Raw genomic sequence first — 12128 nt, 5'->3', positions numbered from 1 at the left:
TGGCTATCTGGCGTACAAGTTCAGAGTCAATAGGTATCCTATCAGGTCTGTGTGAAAAAGTCATTGTCTGGTTTGTCAGACAATAACCCTTCACATTGCCTCCAAGCTCCATGACTACCAGAACACTTACTGATACCAGCCTTTACTCGAGTGATGTGCTGCTCCTGAGATCCTACAAATTCATACTCGCCATCAGAACCCATTCCAGATCCTTGCTTGACCTCTCTGGGACCCTCGCCAAAACAAATTTTCCTGATCAAAAACAGAATTTCTGGCAGAACTCGAAACGCAGTCTCTTGTGATAGATCCATTTCGTTAGGGGAAAGAAGGAAAATAAGGAGGAGAAAAGGAAGGAAAATGCAGGGGGGGTGAAAAAAGAAAATGGTGCGACAACCGTCCTAGATCTTGTTGCTCTCTGTGCTCAGGTGCCTTTCAACAGTCCTGCCTCTCAACTTTCCCGGAACAAACACTCTAGGGATACAAGGTTCTCTTTGCCTTGCTCTTTGGTAACTGTGTGTTCCAAGTGAACTGTGTCACGAGTTCTCTCCAGGTCAGCGACCTTCTTACAGTGGGACGAGTGGACCCAAGTCTCTCTTTCGGATCAAGACTTGGTATGGTCCTTCCCACCTGTCTATGAGGCAACCTGAGCGTAAGAAATTTTGAATCATCACATAATCCCCAGGCTCAATGTCATGACAATTACTGTTCGGTAGGTCAGGAATCACCAGCTTTAGATCTCTTTGTTGATTTCTCAGCTGCCGGCTCATCCCAACCAAATATTTCCCAGTTATTTCCTTATTGCATTTCAAATCATCCTGGGGGTCTATCATTATATGAGGTTGTCGACCAAAAAGAATTTTAAAGGGTGATACGTTAAGCGGAGACCTGGGAGTGGTTCTGATGCTGTACAACACTAGTGGCAAAGCTTCTGGCCACAGCAATCCAGTTTCAGCCATCACTTTGCTCAGCTTATTCTTAATAGTGCTGTTCACTCTCTCTACCTTTGCACTCGCCTGTGGCCGGTATGGAGTATGTAGCTTGCTATTAATTCCCATCAGTTTGCACATGACCTGAAAGACTTCACCTGTAAAATGGGTATCCCTATCACTTTCAATCATTCTAGGGATACCATATCTACACACAAATTCCTGCACAATTTTCTTTGCAGTGAACGTAGCAGTATTTGTGGCAGCAGGGAACGCTTCTACCCAGTTGGAAAATACATCAATACATACTAACACATATTTAAAATTCCTACAGGGTGGTAACTGTATGAAGTCGATTTGTATTACCTGAAAAGGTCCATCTGTCGGAGGGATATGGGATGGCTCTGTTGGTATTGTCTTTCCAATGTTCTTCCTCAAGCAAGTAAAACATGTCATTGCTCCCTTACCTGCATGAGAAGAGAATCCTGGCGCACACCAGTAGGCTCTTACCAGCTTGCACATACCCTCTTTGCCCAGATGAGTCAGACCGTGTGCCGCCTCAGCTAGACTTGGAAGATATGCTCTGGGGGCCACCGGCTTACCGTGTCCACCTGTCCAAAGTCCTGAGGACTCCTGGCCATACCCCTTTGACCTCCAGACTGCCTTTTCCTGTAGGGAACACAAATTTTGCATTTCAATTTACTATCATGTGTTATCAGTTGTGTGAAGTAAACCGTCTCTGGATTAGAGAACAGAGGGGGAAAATAGTAAATAAAAAAGAAAATGTCAGGTTTGGCATTCACCAACAGGCTGTCACACCATCATGCATATCGGTGTCTGTACACAGTCTCCCTTCACCAGTATTCTCATTCTCCACCCTTTGTGCATGACCAGGCACACTGCATTAATACTGGTGTCCTTGTGCTGGTGAGATATACTGGATTTTGGGCAGAACTCTGACGGACCAAGTAGGCATGTGGCATTTGAACTGTAATTGGGTCCATGTATTGTACCCTCCTGTCGGTGAACGTAAGAGATGAGGAGGAAACTTGGAAGAAAAATCACATAGAGGTTAGTAACAGATAAGTTTGTAGAGGCAAAGAGGATTTTATAAAATTTTGACAACTGGATTGGGCACTATGGGGAATGACTTTTCTACTAGGTCTACACCCCTAAAAAAAATTCTATGTGTGTCGTATCTCTACTGGGACTATCCCAGCCATCAATCCAGTGTCCTGTCCATCCTAACTTCATAGGGAACCCGGTATCTGTGAGATAATTTCCTCTACCTGTGATGGACATGAATCTAGAACAGTGAAATGCAATATTAGTCTTCGTGGGTATCCAACATACTTTGTACTTCCTGGGCGGGAGCACGCTATATGTATACCATATCTAGCAAAACTCCTGTTAAGTTAATCAGGGGCCATTTCTGCTAGAGAAAGAAGCAAAAGTTTAGAGGCCTCATCTTAACCCCAGCAAGTTTTGTCAAAAGGGTAAAGTTGCATTTATTCCGTTCTTCCCATTAACCGAATCTGGGTTTTTTATATGGCTCATGATTCCTTACTATATGTCCCTTGATCCCGTCTATGTGTTTAATAATGTGGCTTGTTTTCTCTGTCTAGGGGTCTATATTGACTACGTGTTCTACTACTCCTACAATTTCTAGCAAGATGTCCTTTATTTCTACAAATGTAACATATTCTCGGTATTTTCCTACTACCAGGGTTTTGGGGTTTAGGCTGATGAGGCTTTGCTGCAAGAGCCTGTAGACTTACTGTCATCATCCTCTCCTCCTGTTGTTTTCTGCGCCTAGCAATATTCTTGTGTTGTTCAATTGCGCGCTCCCTAAGACAAGCTACTGTGGCCCCTCTCCAATTAGGCAAAGATGTTTGTACCCTGTCCCTTACTGTCTTATTGAGCCTGTCCATTAGCACAGAGACAGCCACCTCCCTGTAATCCGAATTGTTCCCTATATCCGATATCCCAACGTATCTATCCATTATTTGCAGAGCCCGATGAAAATATTCAGATGCCATTTCATTTTCCCTCTGATTTATGGAGAAATTTTTTCTCCACTTAACAGTAGTGGGGGAATACAAATCTAGTTGCCTGTAAATTAATTCCACATTCTCCTGATTGTTTCCGTCAGTCATAGGACTATCCAACTCTAATCTACAAACAGTGATACATTTTTGGGTGTCAATATTAGGGGGTAGGCACGCTTTCAAAAAAATCCGCCAATCTTTGTAAGCTGGTTCATGAGCATTACCCAGATCTCTGATAAACTTCTGACATCTGGCTAAATGCTTCCGGGGATCGGGGAATTCTGAAATGATTGACCGCAGCTCAGCTCTGGACCACGGGCAATACATTGCATTATTCCTGGTGAGGATTTCTCCCTGACTATCGGTTCCCCCATTGGGAGTTACTATTTCCAAGACAGGATGTAATCCTACCATTCAGTTCCTAATCTGTTTACTGTAAGGTGTTAATGTCTCTGTGTAATGAACAGTCTCGCACTTACCGATGTCTGAGATCTCACCAGTCTTTTCAATGGGGGATACTGTTACTGCTCTTACTGGTTGGACAGGCCCCACCTGAGTTCCCTGCAAAGTGACTGCCTGAATGAGAGCTGCGATTTGGCTGGGTCCTTCATCTTCCTGTGACCTATAACCTTGGAGAGACTTCAAAACAGGATACAACTTGCAAAAATTAGGGTTAATACATTGCTCTTGCATTCTACTATCATTTACAGATATACCATTGACTGTAGCCATCTCTTCCCTTTCGACCTGTGTCGATAATGGTGTGTCCGTGCCCTCATTCCTGCTAGGTTTGGAACTTGCTTTGCAAGTTTGTTCCCTTTGCACCTCCCCCTCTTGTTGCCACAGGTTTAAACAATCGTTATGTCTGATCCTTTGTTTTCTGGATTTAATCAGACATGTTTTACTATCTACATTCTGCAGTACCTCTGGTTCAAAGCTGCCCACCCTAGGGAATGATACCCTATCTTTGTCAGTCACACGTACCCACTCATTGCAAAAAACTTACGTGTGTGAACCATATTTTTCACACATGATAAACCTTGCTGACCCTTTTGGTCTTTCATCTTCAGGCTGAACCCTGCACAAACGTATCTCACTTGAGCAACTGGCTCCCATATTTGTGGGTATTTTTAATAACTAAAAATTCCCACAAACACCAAAATACTCAATGCAAGTAGACGGTGAAAGTTCTTAGAGCGCTTTCACCCACTCTCGCCCACGTTGGCCAGTACTGCGATACACTGTTGATAGTGGAAGGCAACGTACCCAACTTAGGGCTCCTATCAGACCTTACAGCACCGTGATTTCTCTCGGTGGAGGTTCTGTTGGAATATTTTCCTGAGAGAGGCAGCGAAAAATTCCTTTTCGGTATCTTTCTACTGGAATTTTTTGTAGGGTGAAAAATAGAGAAATTAGATAACTATTGTTCACCCTTTCCAGTGGAAGCCCACCAGGGAGATTTCCCGACGTTATTAAAAAAAAAACCCTTTGTCTATACAATCACATCTGCGTATGCTTTTCCACAGCGCAAATGACACAATGGTATCACGTTGTGCTGTGTAGAACAAACGGACATGTGATGCAATCGCACAGCCTATAGATACTAGTTATCTATATGCCCTAGGATTGCTGTAGACCAACTGAAACACCTAGAGATCACCTAGTTGTATGGGACACCTAGACCACTTCAGATCACCTAGACCACCTAGTTCTAATCACGCAAGGTAGCAAACCCTACGCCACCGGGCCTCTACTAACTCAGTGTTTCCACTCCAGAATATCACCTAGACCACCTAGTTCCTGGGTTCAGCTCCACTCACTCCGCTTTCACTCACTCAAATACACCTTGTTTTTATGTACAGAAAATTTCCACTCGTTCTGATCGGCAGCTTTTCCCCCAGAGGCAATACAGTTTAAAAAAAAGTCTTATACTAATCTGCTTTTGAAACCGGATAGTTATGTGCTATTGTAGCATGGACACTGTCCCACTTTTTAATTGAACAAAACTATCGTGTAATTTGTACTTAGTGTCCGCACTCTTACGCACTTTGCTTAACCACGCGACCAGCGTGCCTTTTACGCTGCGTGCGCGGTCCTGTACTTTGTCCGAGCCACGTGTACAAAATCATGCGTCTGCAATAAAACAAATCACACAGTCTCTATAAATGTGAGCAATACTAACTACAATTGCTCACTAGACACAACTTGTTCTGTGTAACCCTTTATGACTGGGCTAGACCTACGTTTGTGTCTTTACACTTACTTCCTTAAATACTTTTATTTCAAATTTAACTATATAGCAACAAATGTATCTGATTTCACACAGATCTAAACGAGTCTAGCAATCTAAACCTTGTGGCAGAACAATATGAGAGGGTATGCAAAGTATCGGTGCCCTTTGTGTACGCTTTTGGCGCCAAAAAAATTTTTTACACAGAGATTTTTTAAATAACTTTTTTCCTGTTTACCTACGGGTTCTATCAGCACCTCTGCAGACCAGACAGAGCAGACGCAATCTAACAGCACACAAATAGGGTTTTTAGAACATCCACCAACCAGGAAAAGGTTACGTAAGATAACTTTCCACCCTTTGCTGATAGATTGTCTGCTATGACCTGCTAGGCTGTGAGCATGTGAAAACCGGATCGAGCCCCCAATTGTAAACGTCGATTTACATACAGGACTAAAAGCAACACTTTAAAAAGACATTCAATACACTTTAAATGGAGCCGCTGCGGCCGCTGTAATCAATCCTTAGCCTATGTACTTTTTACACCATTAGCGTACAAAGCCCCGTACCGTGTACGTACTTTGCGTACTAATGCCGTGCTGGCCGTACAAAGTACACGCAGTGCGTATACACCCGAAGACACGCCGTGAGCACTCTGCAGCTACACGTGACAGAAATACACTTATAACCTTTGCAGGGAAAGGAGACACGACACCAGATTGTATTTAAGATGCTGGGTTCCGACACACCAACATATAATACAATAGAAAAATGGCTACGGTCAATGGTACATACGTTTTTGGTTTCGCCTGCGCTTCCCGGCCGGTCCTCAGTCATCAAGGGAGATGACCTTCAGAGTCTGTGATAGTGACCTGGCCTGCAGCTGGCTTTTTATACAGTGGATCAAAACATAATACAATAGACACTGTGTGCTCTTCTTCCATTGGTTCGGGGGTGGGACATATCCTGTGCACCGGGGATCATTGGTCAGCTCAAGAGGTGGGCGATGGCTAAGACTTGAGATGTGATTTCTGTTGTTTGCATCTGAGTTCCCGCCCCATGACCAGTTAAACCCATCACATTAATCATACATAAATCTGGTATTATTAATAACTTAATGTTGCAATATATGATAACATTCTTATACCCACCAGATTAATGTTTACATGACTCTGAACAATATGATCCCACACATGATATGATTATCTGTTTCCATCCTCAAGATGTTCATATATCCATATATATCTATATCTATATATATATATACACACACATACACTCACACTCCTGCTATTACAATTTGTTAGGAAATATAAATATATATATATATATATATCTCCAAGAGTTTAGACTATGAATGTTATTACCTCAGATTTCTAAATGTCTGGTTTGTAATTTGTTAGCTATTGCTAATTGAGTTTCTCTTCAGTCAACCTAGGTTCCTGGATATTGTCTTTCTTGTTTGTCCTGTCTTCAGATAAGACAGTGACAATCCAGTATTTATAGTCTTCGCCAGATACTGGACAACTCTAGAACAATAGGGGTAACCAAAGGTATTTGCCTTCTTCATAGGATTTCAAAGCTTTGTGTAAATAAGGCCATCTGGTACATTGTATTTGAGTCTCTGGGAGGATAATTTATGTGAGAACCATCTTCATGCTATTAGAAGAGTGAGCAGACAGTGGGTGATTTATGCAATATATGGATTAAATATACGATATGTCTTTGTGGCTTTTCCATGCGAGTACAAATGCCTCCGTAATTATTCATACCACGCGCTAACACGCACGACTGCGTGAGCGATCATACGCAATTTGCAAATATGTGCACGCACGACCGAATAAGTACGCGCACAGAGGCCATCTATGTGGTGTTTGTACGTGATGTGTGTACTGTAATATTTTTCCGACTTCGATAGCACATAAACCGTGTGGAGTTTATAGTTCATGAGGCTCGAGATGGTTGCAGAGGGACACTTCCGGAATTTGATTGGCAAATATGCTATCAGAATGGTTGGCGGAAGCGGGAGCGATGCGAGCCATTATATTTCCGGCCCCGGCTGGCGTGGACACCATTGACGGGGATGGCGGAAGCTAAACGTCCGACACTTCCGGCTCCGGCTGGCGGATATGTCTGAGTGAGGCTGGCGGAAGCGAACGCCTGGGACTTCCGGCTTCGGCTGACAGACACGTCTCGGGGAGGCTGGTGGAAGCGGGTGGCGAGAACCTGTTCATGGTATCATAGGAAACCATATCTATTGGGTGATGTGGTTAGAACCCCGGAAGTGACATGACGCAACTATGACCTGCCTTCTGTATCCATGACAACCGGAGTAACTTTCACAACTGTGTTAAATTTATCAGAACGAGGATTGGCTGAATAGGGATTTAAATTCTGGACTAACAGACTGCCTCTCATCTTACCTTGACAAAGACCTGCAGCAAAGTAGGTGGAAACGCTTTGGTTATTGAGGGATCAGCAGTGGACTTTGCAGCTCCTGCCACTACATCTGGATTGCCAAATTATTACCAGGAACGGGCTCCAGTTAGCTTTTTCCGGAGAGGCGATTGGTAACCTTTAAAGAACTTGTTTGATAACTGTTTATTACTGGTTCTGAGACCTGCTGGTAATTATTCTGACTTTCCTTCATACAGGACCCTGCTAGTCCTCAAATATCTTATCTTGTATTTTATGTCATGTCTGTATGTCAGTATTAAAATTGTTTTAACTGTACTACACATGATACCCCCTATTTTTCTTCACATGTGAACCTGTGAATGGAATAACATATTCATTGAGGAAGAATCGTCCCGGATGTTTATTTCAAGATAAGGGATGTTGTATTATCTTTTCAATACTTCATATACATTAGTTTGTGTCTCATCAAGCTTGTGATTGTGGTTTCACTTGTCCATTTGCACTAGTTAAAGTTCACCATTAGCGCCTGAGGGAACACATCCCAAACACTCCTATTACACATATTTCATTTTTGGAGGGTTTTTTTGGAGAGAAACTCAGTGGGGTTTGTTTTTTCCTATAAGCTGCTTTCTTGGATTCCTGCGCAATTTCAGGGTGACCAATAAGAACACTCCAGCTACAATGGTAGGTCTGAGTAGTGTCCCATTGGCCACATAAATAGATTTCAACGTAGTCTCTAACTTGCGGTCTGCCGGCTCTTTTAGTGAAGCCGTCCCAGGCGCAGGGAGAATCACCTTTTTTGTTAACCGTAACAGGGCACTGTCTAAAACAGGGGGTGACGCCCACCTTTTCCTGTCCTCTGCAGGGACAGGGTAAGCTACCTGAATTCTTTTGGGAATCTGAAATTTCTTTTCAGGGTTTGCCCAGACTCCCTCAAAGAGATTGTTCAGCTCATGAGATGGAGGAAAAGTTACATTAATTTTCTTTTCTTTCCTGTGGTAAAGGAGGGGGCTCAGTAACGTCTAAGACCTCCTTTATAGCAACAATCATGTATTGAATGTTTTTCGCTAATTTTGGATCTATTCCCCTGGAATCACTAGTGTCGACATAGGAATCAGAGTCCGTGTCGGTATCAGTTTGTACTACTTGTGCAAATAACCTTTTATGTGACCCAGGGGGGTCCCCTGTGGATGAAAAACCAGAACTATTAAAAATCACATCTTCCACTGATTTTCTCCAGGTTTCTGCATGAGACTCAGACTTATCCAATCTCTTACTGATATGATTCACACTATCACGTAATTTTTTCACACATTCAGGCTCGTGGTGTGCCGGCAGCGCCACCACATTACAACTCTATATCCCTAAAATGGCTCCCTCAGGGGAAGAGCTCCCTGCCTCAGATATGTCACACACGTGCACAAACACACCACAGACACTCCGGGGCTTATAGGGGACAGATCCACAGTAAAATCTGTCAGAAGGACACAGAAAGGGACCAGCCAGTTCGGAGTGTGTCACCACATTCCGTAAGACAGTTGAATGTGACTGGCAACAAAATGTGGATTTTAGGATTCTTGTATTAAATTGATCTTCCATGTAGGATGAGCTCTTGGCAGAGCCAATATTAATGTCCCATTTCAATGACATTTGATTAATTAAGGTTTTTGAAGATAAAATAAACATCTATTATTTTCCCACCAAAAGTTTATTGATCCATAATACTTTCTTGTTTAAGAACTTAATTTGCTCTTTCTGACATACAAAAGGCACAAGAAAGTTTGGAACCCTGTGATTAATTATGAGGATGTGCACAAACAGACAGATATCACAGACTTTCATATGAAACGGGCCTTTAAATGCCCTATTTTTTTTTCTTTGTGTATGCAGTAAAAAAAATATGTACCCTTGAGATTTAGGCAACAAAAGAGAGTCACAAGATTGTAAAAGTAAAAGCAGCTGTTTCAAAGAAATCCAAAGGCATCCAAGTCTTATACATTCTAAAAACAGCTCAATCTAAAAATATTTAATTCAAAGAAAATCTACATTGAAATCAAAATGTAAATACAGTAACACACAATTTCATTCCTTTGTCTCCAGCATTTTGTGTCAGGGGTTTTCATTCTGTGCTCTTATTTTATAAGCTTACAAAATAATATATAGGAAGAAACAGTGTGTTTACAAAGATAATGGCTTTTTATTTTGGTCATAAGTATATTGAGTGGTCATTTCACCACCATTTCGCTGGCCTCAAGTGTACCTGTTGCAACAGTGGAAGCAGCCATTTTGTAGAACGAGTAAAAATTCAATTTATCAAGTTGCTTGGAGCTAGTGACATCATTGGAGCATGAACTCAGAGATGAGACTAGCTCCTAATAAATTGTCTCAGACCTCAAAATGGATGTCTCTAATATGTATATTGATGGGTATACATTGAAGGATAACAAATTTGAAACTAGGGAAAGGCCACAATTCAACACGTTTGTTATAGTTTAATTGATCTGTTAATGCTGCAACATTATAGATTTATTTTGCTTAACCTACAAAAGTAATATGCAAATTTAGTACTTTTATTGCAATATAAGATCTATGTGTTCTATTGTGGAATGTTTACATTAGCATTAAAGATACCAGTTTCATGGTGAAGTTTTGTTCAGGTTTCTGTTACTAGGTTTAATAATACCACATTGCACAGAGACATCAAACTAAGACCAGATAGACATTAGATGTATTTTTTCTTTAAATACCAGTAGGCAAAATATCCCATTCCCCCTAATGAACCCATGAGGAAAGATGCCCCAAAGAAAGATGGTGGTTTTTGTTTGACAAGGCGGAATGCGTTGGGTAAAACTGCAGACAGGAGGGTGGTGTGGATGTCTCCAAGTACTCTCCGAAATGCATAGCGCTTCTGTATTCTCTCAAAGTATGACTGTAAGTTTGGCCTGCTCCCATCTTCCCACTGAATTTTGGAAAGTCCTAGGAACTTGAGTCGATGCAATGTAGCTCCCAGAAGTACATCCGCTAAGGTAAAGATGTTTCCACAAAGCCAGAGCTCACATTTCCGGCCTAAGCAAGAAAAAAATTTGCGTTGAGACAAAAATTTGCATAAGCATTAAATATTTGTGTTAAGACAAGTAGCATTAAAGTCCACTTTTAATGGTCATGGTTCTTTTTACTGATAATTGTTTGTACTACCCTATCCATGAGTAGAAGGCTAGTGGCTTATTGCATTGAGTTATGCCATTTATCGCAACTTTTGTCCTCAAGTCGTACTAAAAGGTCAGGTTTTGAGGATATCCATGCTTGAGCATAGATGATTACATAAATAAAAATGAGGTACTGATTAAGTCACCTGTGCTATTCTGGATGACCCTTGCAGCAAAGAGAGATATTGTTTTCAATCAGTGGGCAAAATGAGTGCTGCAGAAATGCAGTCCGGGCAAGCTGACATTTTTACATCATACTGTATGCTCTGGGCTATATACAATTTTACAAAAGCTGTCCAGTAGAGACCTCCGTTACATTAAGTAAAGACCTTGCTCTGTTGCAAAAATGTGTAGCAACTCAAAGGTGGAAACATCTCTTTTATATTAAACCAGCAGTAATGCAATTGTGTAGCTCCACTAGTTGAAGTTTGGACTGCACTGCAGCCCCACCTCTGCAGCTGCCACTGGCAAGGAAGTCCAGGAACAGAGCATTCTTACCTAAATGAATGGGTCATGTTGGAGGGCATGGGTATTAATAAAGCTTCTAAACCAGACAAGTGAAGGTGTTTCCCATACCAACCAATAAGAGTTTTTTCAATAATTTATAAACTGCAATAGAGAAATGATAGCTAGAATCTGATGGGTTGCTTTGGGCAACACCACCACTTGTCTGTTTTAGAAGCTTTAAGGGGGTTACACACGGAGAGATCTGTTCTTAAAATCTAAGCAATCTGACTAGATTGCTTAGATTTTAAGCATGGATCTCTTGTGTGTATGACCCCCAGCGATAGCGATGCGCGGCCCCGCGCGTCACTATCGCTGGTGCTAGATTGGCCTGCATGCAGACACAATCTAGCACATCGCTCATTTCACCCGCTGGGTGAAATGAGCGGCCTCCCTCACTCTGCACACATCACGCTGTGCTGAGCGGGGGGAGAGATGTGTGGTGAGCGGTCTGCGACAGATCGCTCAGCACACATCTCTCTAGTGTGTACTAGCCTTTAGTCTACCCCCTTGACTCTCGGATATACTGTATGTCTTGGTTCCTGATCACAGCTTGTTCTGACCTTTCATTGGTTTCCATTGCTGTCCACTTCTGTCCCAGACCCTAACTCATCAAACCCATCTAAATATTGACTCTGTATTGCAAATACAGAGTTACTAAGGGTTATATTTATGAAGCGGCTTTTTGGTGGGTTTAAAAAATGTAAAGCTGCACTTACAGTAAGGGTGATATTTAATTGTTTTATGCGCCTACAGCCAGTAGATGGCACTCACAGAGCTATTCAATTGTTGGCTG

At 42.1% G+C, this 12128-nt stretch overlaps 1 protein-coding gene across 6 annotated transcripts in view; it reads right to left on the bottom strand.

The window, feature by feature from the left end:
• Positions 1–9311: 9311 nt before the first annotated feature.
• GDAP1L1 (ganglioside induced differentiation associated protein 1 like 1) overlaps positions 9312–12128 on the bottom strand; it is a 349133-nt gene continuing 346316 nt past the window's right edge. For all 6 annotated transcript variants that reach the window (XM_063959546.1, XM_063959544.1, XM_063959548.1 and 3 more), the window contains one exon: positions 9312–10688. In XM_063959546.1, the coding sequence (XP_063815616.1) occupies positions 10345–10688 (344 nt within the window). In that variant the 3' untranslated portion in view covers positions 9312–10344. The remainder of the gene's footprint in view (positions 10689–12128) is intronic.

Source organism: Pseudophryne corroboree, chromosome 3 (genome assembly GCF_028390025.1).
Source record: "Pseudophryne corroboree isolate aPseCor3 chromosome 3, aPseCor3.hap2, whole genome shotgun sequence".
NCBI lineage: Eukaryota > Metazoa > Chordata > Amphibia > Anura > Myobatrachidae > Pseudophryne > Pseudophryne corroboree.
This window is presented reverse-complemented; position numbering and strand designations above follow the sequence as displayed.